Source organism: Mangifera indica, chromosome 5 (assembly GCF_011075055.1).
Source record: "Mangifera indica cultivar Alphonso chromosome 5, CATAS_Mindica_2.1, whole genome shotgun sequence".
Classification (NCBI taxonomy): Eukaryota; Viridiplantae; Streptophyta; class Magnoliopsida; order Sapindales; family Anacardiaceae; genus Mangifera; species Mangifera indica.
In genome coordinates, this window is record NC_058141.1 from 7,868,215 (window position 1) to 7,880,423 (window position 12,209).

Here is a 12,209-nt window from a genome sequence, read left to right on the forward strand (position 1 = left end):
TTTAATAATTATCGTAAAACTGCATTAAATCTTACACATAAAACTATTTCTAGAAACACATTAAAAAGATTATTATTAGGTTTATATAAAAAACAAAAACAAAAAATTAATTCAACTATTTACAAATTTAGATGGATGTGTGTCTATATGTAGTGATATTTGGAGTGACTATTGACAAGTTCACTCTTATATGGGTATAACTTGTCATTAGATAAATAATAAATTTCAATTACAAAAAAAAAAATTAGCATTTAGGGTGTTTGATGACTATAGATGGTTCAATGAAGGGAACTAGTAGTCAAGAAAACGAAGGTGAATGATAAATTAAGAGGGTGTCGTTGGCTATCGGGTATGAAAAGGTAAGAGAACTACATAGATTTTAATTCTTTTAAACCCCAATAAGATACGAAGGAAGTTTAATTGAAAAATTAAGTGTAAGCCTTTTTTTAATTTTTAATTTTTATAATTATTAATTAAAAAAATAAATTGAGACCATGAATCGGAATCGACGATTTAATGTCGATTCTAAACCAGAGCCATAAATCAAAACTGATGATTCAATCCAGTTTCGAATCGGTTACAAATCGATCTATAACGATTCAGATTCAGGATTCCTTTTTTTGAATTGTGAACCAACATTTCGAATCGAAACCACCGGTTTATGCATAGTGGCCAAGCCTAGGTTGAATACTATTTTACATTATGCATTCTAAGATTATAACCTCAAGATAAGAAAATGTTAGATCAGAAGCAATAACATGTTTAATCATGTAGTCTCTCATAACTTGTTGATTATACATGAAATTTGACAATTGTCCCATGACAAAGCCATCTGGATTACTAGAAGAAGATCCGTACATTGATCTTAATATTATAAAAACAATTTGTTATTGCTTTCTCAAGTGTTGGGGTAATTTTTTTTTCTAAATATTCATTTATATGACAACGAAGATGTCCTATGTCCTTTGAACTTGCCCATTTTAAACAAGAAGTAAAATGCTTGTACATGTTTGACAAATTAATTTATCACTTATGTTTTCTTCAATTTGATCAAAATACTCTCACACCATTGTTTTTGTTTTTGTTTTTTTGAAAGGGATGATGCAACTACATCCTCTTGTGGTTGAGATTTTTCATCAATATATTGATTTTTTTCATTATCAAAGTAATCAAAAGGATTAAACTCATATGATCTTAGATCAATTTGATAAGAGTGAAATACAAATAATAATTAAAAAAATTCTAAAAAGAAATAGAAACAAATTATTGAGATTGAGACAGTTGGGAAAAGTTGAGGGTGGAATGTTATGTGAAATTGTACAATTTGGCATGATTACCCACACAGTCTTTCCAAATTAGTTTAACATATGTGAAGTGTGTTGGGCCTTTTTCAACACCCTGACGCATGTATGCGCTACCGTGAGCTAAAAAAGCATCTTGGCACGCGCCTCTTGTTAATGGCCACTTTAACTTTCAACCATGCGTTGGTAGCAATTCTCACTCGTGGGCATCTCAGACGGATTGGTTGACCTAATTACCAAGTCTTGAAAACCATATAATTGTTTGACCAGATTGGGTCAAACTTGTTGACCATTTAGGTAAGCTTAATCATTAAATTAGTGTTTAAATACAAATTGATCTATGAACCGGTCAAATATTGACCATTGACTTTTTGGTTAGATTAACCTTTTGACCATGTAGATCAGATTGTCAGGTTTTCCCAATTTGATATCAATACATAATACAAACAAACCCTAGAATGGATTCATTGCCAAATTTAATGATTTTGGTCACTTACCAGACTTGTAATCGTGGCAAAAAATTTAAGTATGAGTAATCAGCTCTCTCAGTAGATTTATAAGTAGCGTTATGACCTAAAATAAATGTAATTAACAATGGAATAATAATGATAATGTCACGATTCTATTCACGATTTCAATCTAATTTAAGTTCAATTTATGTTTGATATTTAGTTTTAAAATCCTAAAAAGGGTTCATAGAAGTTTATTGTGGTTTTAAACCCTTATTTGAAGGGATTGAATCCAAATTGATACAAAAATATGTGAACCCTAAAAACCAAATTGAACAAAAATACATACAATTTGAATCACAAAATTATTCTATAACCTTTATGTACATACTCTAATACCAAATGTATGAAAAATCAATTGCTTAACATAATTAAACAATTATCTAATGATTTTAAATTCAGACTAAATGTCAACCCAAATATCAGTCAATGATCGAATAGATAAATTATATAATTAATCATCAAATATATAATATAAACACTCTTATGAATAGTCAAAATTGTTTTAAAATATAAACAGATAGAATTGTTGGATAAGTGTCAAACAAGTGAAAATTGTTTTGTCCACATGGTTCTTTCCACCATTCAATTTTGAGTTTCAATATTTAAAAAAAAAGCCAAAGGACTATTTCCCACCCAAGGCATAGTGAAATCCCAAATTCTCACCCTTTAACTTTCAAAAATCCAAACACTCACCTATAACCAAATTTTCATTAAAAATCTCAGTTATGGTTAGTGGTAAAACCTTCATTTACTAAAAAATTAAAGTTTTATCATGTTTTCTTCCCTTATATTTAAAAACTTACATTTTCCTCTCAATCACAAGTTTGAAAAGTGACAAAAACCCTATAGGGTTTGTTCCTCTTCCTCTGACATCGATTTCTCCTTCCCCGACCGCCAGCCATCCTTTCTCCCCTCTTATCTCTCCTCTAATCTCTCTCCCTTATCTTCGTCTTCGTTTGAGATGAAGATGATTCGTCTTCGTTTGAGATGAAGATGATTCATCTTCATCTCCGATCGAAGATGGTCAAAGAGGCAAGAGAGAGAGATCGAAGGGAGAGATAAAGGGGGAGAGAGGATGACCAACAACCAAAGAAGGAGAAATCAACGTCGGAGGAAGAGGAACAAACTCTAGAGAGTTTTTGTCACTTTTTAAACTTTGGATTGAGGGGGAATGTAAGTTTTTAATTATGAGAGAGGAAAATGTGATGAAACTTTAATTTTTTAGTAAAGGGAGAAGGACTATTTCCCACCTAACTTTTGATGCGTTTTCAAAATGCCACCCACGGCAAATGAAAATCCACTTTTCCCACTCATGACCAAATTGTCGTCCAATTTTTCAGTTAGGGACAGGGGCAAATTCGTCATTTACTATTTATAACTTTAAAACTTTAAAATTTTACCGTTTCCCCCCTCCAGGTTTTAAAAACTAATAAATAACCCATCCTCAAAGTTTGAAAAGTTTAGATTTCACCCCTAGGGTTTGCTTCCTTCTTCGGCCACCACCGACGGCCGACGCAATCGATCGATCTCCCATCTTCGACTACAAAGGACGACGAAGGACGACCCTTCATCGCCCAGATCTGGATGATGAAGCGTCGTCCAGATCTGGAAGAACAGACGAAGGATGACGCTTTATCATCCAGATCTGGAAGAATAGACGAAGGACGACGCTTCATCGTCCTTCGTCGTAGCGTCTGGACGACATGACGAGCAACAAAGAGATTTGGGTGGAGTTGACGAAGAGAGACCTCTGGGTGGAGCGACGAAGAGAGACTTCTTTGTCGCATGGTGGTGCGACGAAGAGATCTCCGTCTCTTCGTCGCACCGTGCGACGAGGAGATGAAGATCTCTTCATCGCACCACCGCCGTCGCACCAGGAGAAGGAGGAGGCCAGTGACGACGTCGGGAGATGAAGTTGAGGAATGGGGGTGAAACTGCTAGTTTTGAAAGTCATGGGGGGCGGCTATATTTTGAAAAATATGGAAACCCTAGGTTTGGGGGTGAAAATGTTAGTTTTCAAAGTTAAAAACTTTAGGTAGGGTGAAATGTTAGTTTCTAAAACCTAAGGGGGGCGAAAGAGAAACCCTCACATCAATTTTGGGATGAATTTTGTAGACTAAATTGAGGGGTATTTTTGTCATTTCATCTAACAAGGGTAAAATGGACATTTTACCCTTATGCAAACAGATATCATCCAAATTAACGCCTCATGGGTGGGAAAAATGGATTTTCATCTACTGTGAGTGGCATTTTAAAAACGCATCAAAAGTTAGGTGGGAAATAGTCCTTTGCCCTTTAGTAAATAATGGTTTTATCCCTAACCTTAACTGAGATTTTTAATGAAAATTTGGTTATAAGTGGATGTTTAGGTTTTTGAAAGTTGAAGGGTGAGGGTTTTGGATTTCACTATACCTTGGGTAGGAATAAGTCTTTTGGCCTAAAAAAAAATTTGAATTTTTTCTAGCCAAAAGACTATTTCCCCCCCAAGTTTTAGAATGTTCTTAAAGTCATTCTTGTAGGGTTTGAAAAACCAGAAATTCTAACTATGGACTAACTTCTGTTAAAAGAGGTAAGGGTAAAATCGTTATTTTATTAATAACATTAAAAAAATATAAATTCATTATGTTTTCCCCTCACTGTTTTGAAAACTAACAACTTCACTCTTGCCTAAAATTTTCTAACTTTCAAAAATAACATTCCCCCCCTACCTAGGGTTTATTTTTCAAATGTTCTCTGACCATTGGAGAAAATGCTTCAACCACAAATTGTTGGCCACCCTTCATCTCTCTAAAGCTTCTAGATGATATAATGAAGATGCATCTTCATCAATTCCAGAAGAATCAACGAAGACAAGTCTTCGTTGACTCTGTTGATTCTTTTGGAATTGATAAAGACTTCGTTGATTCAAACGAATTGACTTGTCTTCGTCCATTTGTCTGGAATTAATTAAAACACATCTTCATTTTTTCATTTGGAATTGAAAAAGACTTGTCTTTGTCGCTTCTTCTTGTACTAGAGAGCGAAAATCTAATGGTCGGAGATGGTGGGTTGAAGCATTGTTGCCAATAATTGGAGATTGTGGCTGAAGAGCATCTGAAAAATAATACCTAGATTTTAAAAGGAAAATGTTACTTTTGAAAGTTATAAAACTTTAGGTAGATATGAAGTTGTTAGTTTTTAAAACTATAGAAGAAAAACATAATAAATTTTATATTTTTTTAATATTTTTAATGAAATGATTATTTTATCTTTATCTATTTTAACATAAATTGGTTTATGAGTGAAATTTTTGATCTTTTAAATCCCACAATATGATTTTCAAACCGCACTAAAACTTGGGGGAATACCTTGGCCATTTTTTCCTGGTACATCAGTACAACATCAGCACCCAGCTTTAACGCGAATCAGAACTGTTTCAACATTTGGACCACGGTTCATTCCAATCCAATAACCAAGGGACAGACTTGATTTGTCTCAGGTCACAATTGGACCGGCCCAACCGATCCAATCCAACCGGGTAACTGATAACATTATTTGGGTCGGGTCCCAGGACACGTGCCTTTAGTCGGCCTGTTAAAATAGCCTCAGCGCATTTCTTGCCTTATCGCATACATAGTAAGAGGCTAAGAGCAATTGCCCGCTTACCGTAGCTTTAGCTTCAAACTTTCCCCTACTCAATACCTTTGTAAAACTAAAACAATGATTTGGTCTCTAGCTCAACCTTCCCTCTACTGTTTCTCCCAATTTTCTTCGTCCAAAACCTTAACCAATCAAACTCATACCTTTCTTATTAACACCCCAAACCCACTTTCAAGGTTTGGTAGTCTCAAGTCAAAGCCAAGATTCGGTCCAACTTGCTTTTTCAATGCCGGAAAAGACTCCAAGCCACCAAATATTCAAGCCAATGTAAGATTTTCACACTCCAGCTGCAATTTCTTTTTTTATTCTTCATTTCTAGTATTTTAACTCAAATTCTGATTCTAGGAAACTAAATTGGACTGGCCAGTGCTTAAGCGATGGGACGTGCCATGGGGATGGCAGACAGCTTCGCTAACCTCGCTTGCTTGTGGATTAAGGTGTCATTTAATTTTAAACTTGTACAATTTTTAACAATGATTTGTGTTTCGTATTGATATTGTAAAAGTTATGTCTATATGTTATTTTATTTTCTTCTGGAGTTGGCATGAAGTTTAAATTTTGTTCAGACAGTTTTGTTTTGACAGGATTGGTAGAGACAGCTGCTATACCTTATTTAGGAGTTAAAATTGAAGAACTAAGTTTGGATGAGAAGGCAGAGATACTGTTTTTGGATCAAGGGTATGACTCACGTGTTTTTTATGGGATTCATTAATTATTTTAAATTTATTAGAATGTTATTTCTCTTTTTTGTTGCAATTAAATTATTGAACTTCATGTTTTGGCAGCATTACAACTGCAGTTGTGATTGCAGTTCTATATGGCATTTCAAACTCTTTTAAACCGCTTCCTGAAGATTTCTTCCAATATGGTATTGATTGCTGAAAACTTGTTTATTCTATTTTTTGTTTCCTGTATGCATTGATTATTGGCTTATTTTGATAGCTGGTGCAATATTATTTTTAATCTTCTTATACATTGGTGTTGTTGGATTCTGTAGCATTGTTATCAGCTGATACTTTCTATAATCAGCTGTCATTAGAAGTTGGGTTTATATAAATTTGCTTGATTCATTATTGAAGTATGGTGATGTAGATTTGAGGGAGCCTTTCAATCTACAGAAAGGATGGCTTTTATGGGCAGGGATTGGTCTTGGCGGAGCCATTTTAGCTATTGCTTTAACAGGAGCTGCCATGTCCTTGTTTAATGGTGAGAACCCCCCACAACGAGAGGTTAGAAATTTACTTGCAACTTCATAATGTATTTAAGATAACTATATATTTGGTGTTTGCAATTTCCTTGGTTAAGTAGTGAAAATTATGTACAAATTCATGAGCCTATATTTGTAGGGCAGTGTTTTATCTCCTCATGTAGCTGAAGTGTTGGTGAGACAACTAAATACAAGCTTGTAAATATGAATTATAAATGGAACTTAACAAATCTTATCCTCCAATTGTAGCATGCATAAATGATAAATCAGTAACTAAATGCAGCAACATCGACCAATTCAAGTATAGGGTTAAAATGAATAACCAATCTATGAGTAGGAATCGAAACAGTGGAAAGAAAAAAAAATCTCACAACAAAATTGTGATTTGAGATAAAAATAATTGTCATCTGAATCCAGTTCATTTTGGTATTTTGACACAAATTGATAAGGAAATCATTTTTATTCTAATATCTTGCTTTCGATGATTTACAGAAAGGGGTATATTATGAGAAAATGGAAAGTCGGGGGGAACTTTGGAGAATCTCTAAAACTAATGTTAATGATAATTCTATGTATAAGTGAAACATTAAAGTAATGATATGTAATCATGTGAACTTGACTGATGGAAATATGATTGTAATACTAACCGATACCAATATTATTGTAATAATGCAGTTTTTTCACAAAAGCAATGCCCCTAGTCAACTAAGTGCTCCCCTGTCTACCATCCTTATAAAATATTAAATTGGCTGATATTTTGATGTACATTTCATTGAGGTTATCTGAGCTTTTTAAGACTTTACTGTAAAATGCATCCTGTAATAATTTCTATACTTGATTTCAGACGGATGCCCTTGTTCAGTTGCTTCCATTGATTGGATCTTCAAGTATTAGGTAATTTATGCTAAAGGTCTTTGTATGCTTTTTTACTTTGGCTGTAAATTACCTAACTGATCAAACATGCATCTCGTGAACAGTTAATTTTGCTATTACAGAACTTTCTGGATTGAATTTGTTTTGGAAATCTAGATTATTGAGAAAGTTATGTAATCACACTGGTTTCCATCGTAGTACTGCTTGCTTGCTGGGCATAACAGGTGTCTTGGCACCCCTTCTTGAGGAGAATGTCTTTCGAGGGTTTTTTATGGTGTCCCTGACTAAGTGGTACATTACTTATCTGGTATCTGATAAATAATTTAATTGTTTGTGATGCATTATTTTGTCCAAGATCTGGTGATATTTGATGGCTCAACATACTTAAGAAAGTTGGTTTCTTTCTAACCAATCTCTTACATGAGATGACTGAAAAGCTTTAGCAGATTCATCTTTTTTAATATAGACGTTTGTTTATTTTTATTAGATATTGAAACAATTCTTCATATTCCCTAAAAAAAAGGATATTTGAAAAATTATTCTTATTCAGTTTTTTCTTGTAAGCACTGAACTTTTTTTTACTAGATCCAGTTGCATTTTCTTGGATGAGGGAATAATGAAACTAAATTTGACTTTACATTTTTTTTTTTGTTTGCGAAGTAACTCTCATCAACTAGTACTATTCATCAATAGGAAACAAAATTGCTTTGTGAATCAGAATATAATCTGAGAATACTATCGTAGGGATGAAACAGATAAGTGTCTTTGAGGATGTATGAGTGCACAAGATGGACCAAAATGAAAATATTGCTTGTTTGAGAGTTTGATGCTGGTCTGATTGAGAACAAGATGAGATAAGTGGCTGGTGTGGATATGTCTTGTTTATGAAGGCAGTGCTGTTGACCCTGATTGGAGGTTTGTAGAGCCAGAAAAAATAGTGGATGAGAATTTGTGGGAAAAACATTTGGCAAACTAAACTGTTAGTTGGCAAAGTAAAATGATAAAGAAATTTGTAACATCAGTCTCAGTATCCCAATAATTGGGTTAAAGCTGTTGATCATATAAGATCTGAAAATGGTAGAATGGTATCTGTCAACTTGTTCATTTATGTGTATAATCTTTTTCGCTCTATCCTCATCATTTTTTTTTTCATTTTTCTGCACTTCCCTATCTTGTCTAACAATTTTGATTGGATTTATATGCAGTGACAACTGAGAGGATGCTTTGAGCTTACTTCCTATTGATTTTAATTAACCATTGCTCTATTTACTCAATGTTTCCCACAATCACATTTCTTTTGCAGGGTTCCTACACCAATTGCCGTTATCATCAGTGCTGCTGTCTTTGCATTTGCACATCTCACTCCTGGAGAGTTTCCCCAGCTGTTTGTGCTAGGTAAGTGTATGTACATCATGAACTGACGTTAAAGACTATCCATGAAGTGCATAGCGCAAGTTTATTAAACATCAACATGGTTTTAAGTTCTCTAAATGAAACTTGAACTTTAAGAAAATTGTTTGCCTTCTATAAATAATATGGCTAACTTCGAATATTTGTTCAGAAACTAAAGGAACTTCTAGCATTTCTGTAGGGACTGCTTTGGGATTTTCATATGCTCAAACTCGCAACCTCCTAACCCCCATCACAATCCATGCTTTCTGGAACTCGGGAGTAATTTTACTTCTTACCTTTCTTCAGGTAAAATATTTTACATACTGATCTTTGGTGGCAAGTAGAAGCATTAGTGGGTCGTGTCAGGCCACGTTGAACACCACGCCAAGCTAGTTTTGGCACGACCCTCTCGGCCTACGGATTGTGCCGAGCCGAATGCTTGCATAGTTACAGGCCTTCGGGTTGGGTTAGCATGGAAAAAACATAAAATCCACAACATGATCCTATGTATGCATATAGGTTCACGTTGAGCCGTGCTGGCCTTAAATGCTTGCCGGCTTGTTTAAACAAAATTTTTTTATTTTTTATTATAAAAATTTAAACACAAATTATTTTTTAATTACTAGAACTGAGAACAGTATTTTGAATATTTTATTGAAAATCTCACTTGTGACGGATGAATACCGTAATTACATAATAAAAAATATTATAATATATTACAAATAAATTTATTTACATAATATACAATTATAAATATAAATATGATATATATGTGTGTGTGTATATATATATATATATATATATATATATATATATATATATATATATATATATATATATATATATATATATATCATTTATTTACTTAGCGTCAATGTCCAAATTTTTGAATTCTTTGAAGATATATTTTGTGACCCAATTTTATAATTTAAAATTAGCTTAGACCAAATCTTTCATATACATGATAACTTGGATTATATTTGGGTGTAAATTAGATCGTTTATTATCTAACATTCATCCATCTGCAGTAAAAGCAAATTCTAATGCTACAATCGACACTGAAATGGTTAATAGATCTCGGGTTATGGCGGCAAGCACATAAAAACTTACTGTCTTTTCTTTCCACCATGCCAAAACCCTAGTGAATAAAAATGTGAATTATTTGCATTTTGATTACACGATTTGGAATTTTTGAACAAAAAACATATTAAATATGTATTTTTGCTGTTTTTTACATTTTTTTTGTTTTATTTGAATTTTTTAAAGTGCGAAAATGTCTATTGCATTTTTAATTAATTATCATAATGTTACAACCATGTAAAAGAAAAAATCCAATTTTTTATCATCTAAATCTCTAACCTCTTCTTATAATTTTTAATAATGATTGAATCTTGAGTATATATTATGTTATATTAAGTTTAATAGTCAATTAGATACTCTGTATTTAAATTGTTAACTAAAAGATTTATGAAAGTGTTAAAATTATTATTGATGTTGTTATATTTTTAAAAATGTATTATTAACAATGTGTTGTACTAAACTTGTATATGCACGTTTTGTATCTTTTTTGTATATAAATTTTATGATCTTTTTTTATAAACGTATTTTTCTTCATTTATAGTATTATATCTATATGATTTTTGTACATTTTGTTTTTGTTCCCATATTTATTAACTAGGGCCAACACATCACCAACATATCTAATTCTCATCACCATTTTGTTGAACAATTTTTGCATAATGATATATATTGATATAATTATAAAACTCACCATAATTTAAACTGTAATTTCTTGATACTTACCTTTGTGTAGGAGTAACCATATGTGTGGCTTTTTTTTGCCTAAACTATCATAACTTATTTTTTGTTTTGAACTTTGTCTAATCTTTTCATATTAATGTTTATAAATATTATGCATTTCCAATATAAATTTTTCAACATCATTTATGCAATTAACAACGTTAGTAATTAATAACGTCAAATAAATTTTTTACTCTTAATATTTTTACTTTAGGATCTAAGACAGTGGCAGTTGTATAAAGTAAAAGAATTTTATTCTAATATTTTTTAAAATTCAGTTTCATTTGTCTAGATATATTTTAGAAAGTATTATGATACTTATATTTTTTTAAAATTGTTATAGAATTTTTTTTTCTTTTTGGCAACGGCTATGAGCAAGCTAGGAGTCGTTTAAATTTGAATATATATATATATATATATATATATATATATATATATATACATGGCTTGCTACGGTACAGGTTGTGTCCTTTTGGGTTAGATCAGCTTGCAATCCTGCCGGTTTGACATGTCTAGAAGCAAATTTTTTTTTTCTTCTCATCAATAATAATGTTTTATGTAGATACAAAACCGTAATTCTTGTAACAACTACTAAACTCTTTCTTGCTTTGTTGTGTGAACAGCTTCAAGGATATGATCTCAAGGAATTGTTGCAGGCAGCCTCATAGTGCCAAATTTCTTCATTTTGCAATAGTATGGAGCTTCAAATATATGCGCTTTTTTTTTTCAAGTAATAGTCCCAGTGTATCCTTTTTTCTTTTTTCTAATCTCAGTAATACATTTTAGAGATTCATACAAAAAGTAGAGAAAACAAAATGCTTAAATATGTCAATATGTAACATTAATTATTGAATTCTTGGAATGAAAGTAAAGGGAGAAAGAAGATGGGTTCTTTGGCAGAATTTTGTCGGTTAATTATTCTTTCTTTTAAGCTGTGTTGATCTCCTGTTGATTGACACGATAATTATAGTTTATGTTAGGCCAAAAGATTTATTCACACCGAAAGTTTAGTTTACGGTTAAACTTTCATTTATTAAGTTTTAAAAACTCAAATATTTATTTATTAGTTATTAAATTTAACCGAATTTATTAAATTTAATGGTATAATTGTTATTTAACTAGTAATATTGAAAAAATAATATTTTATTTTATTTTCCTCCCTAGTTTTGAGAATATACAATTTCCTCCAATTTAAGTTTCAAAAACTTAAAATATCTTTTTAGGGCTTATATTTTCTTTTCCTTGCTTTTTCTAGTCAACTTCTCCATCTTTGGTCGTCGTCGTCTTCTGCTCAATCTCTCTCCCTTTTGACATTGAGCGCTACTCTCTCTCCCGAAAGATCGATTGATAGAGGAGCATCAAATGAGGTGACGTTTTAGAGATGCATTTGGTTAACAAAGACGTGTTCGCGTTAGGATCTCATAAGATAGTGACGAAGATCGATAACTTGAAGTAACAAATCTCATAAGATCGGTCGTTTGAAGT

At 32.3% G+C, this 12,209-nt stretch overlaps 1 protein-coding gene across 5 annotated transcripts; it reads left to right on the forward strand.

The window, feature by feature from the left end:
* Window positions 1-5,410: 5,410 nt before the first annotated feature.
* On the forward strand, window positions 5,411-11,626 carry LOC123215449 (membrane-embedded CAAX protease MroQ). Of its 5 annotated transcripts, none has more exons than XM_044635541.1 (10): window positions 5,412-5,719; window positions 5,798-5,889; window positions 6,023-6,130; window positions 6,238-6,320; window positions 6,545-6,681; window positions 7,504-7,553; window positions 7,731-7,823; window positions 8,836-8,927; window positions 9,094-9,230; window positions 11,348-11,626. In XM_044635541.1, the coding sequence occupies exons 1-10, from the start codon at window positions 5,513-5,515 to the stop codon at window positions 11,390-11,392; spliced, it is 1,044 nt and encodes a 347-aa protein (XP_044491476.1). In that variant the 5' UTR covers window positions 5,412-5,512; the 3' UTR covers window positions 11,393-11,626. The 5 variants fall into 5 exon arrangements, 4 of the variants coding, with proteins under 4 accessions (XP_044491478.1, XP_044491476.1, XP_044491480.1 ...); XR_006502051.1 differs by having other exon boundaries at window positions 9,113-9,230; window positions 11,348-11,451; XM_044635542.1 differs by having other exon boundaries at window positions 5,413-5,719; window positions 9,124-9,230.
* Window positions 11,627-12,209: the final 583 nt, after the last annotated feature.

What these genes read in the sequence shown, in the direction of transcription:
- LOC123215449 (XM_044635541.1), top strand. Translation starts at nt 5,513, where the DNA reads ATGATTTGGTCTCTAGCTCAACCTTCCCTCTACTGTTTCTCCCAATTT. An exon ending in TCGCTTGCTTGTGGATTAAG is followed by an intron (nt 5,890 to 6,022) that starts GTGTCATTTAAT and finishes TTGTTCAGACAG; the next exon opens with TTTTGTTTTGACAGGATTGG. An exon ending in TGAAGATTTCTTCCAATATG is followed by an intron (nt 6,321 to 6,544) that starts GTATTGATTGCT and finishes ATGGTGATGTAG; the next exon opens with ATTTGAGGGAGCCTTTCAAT.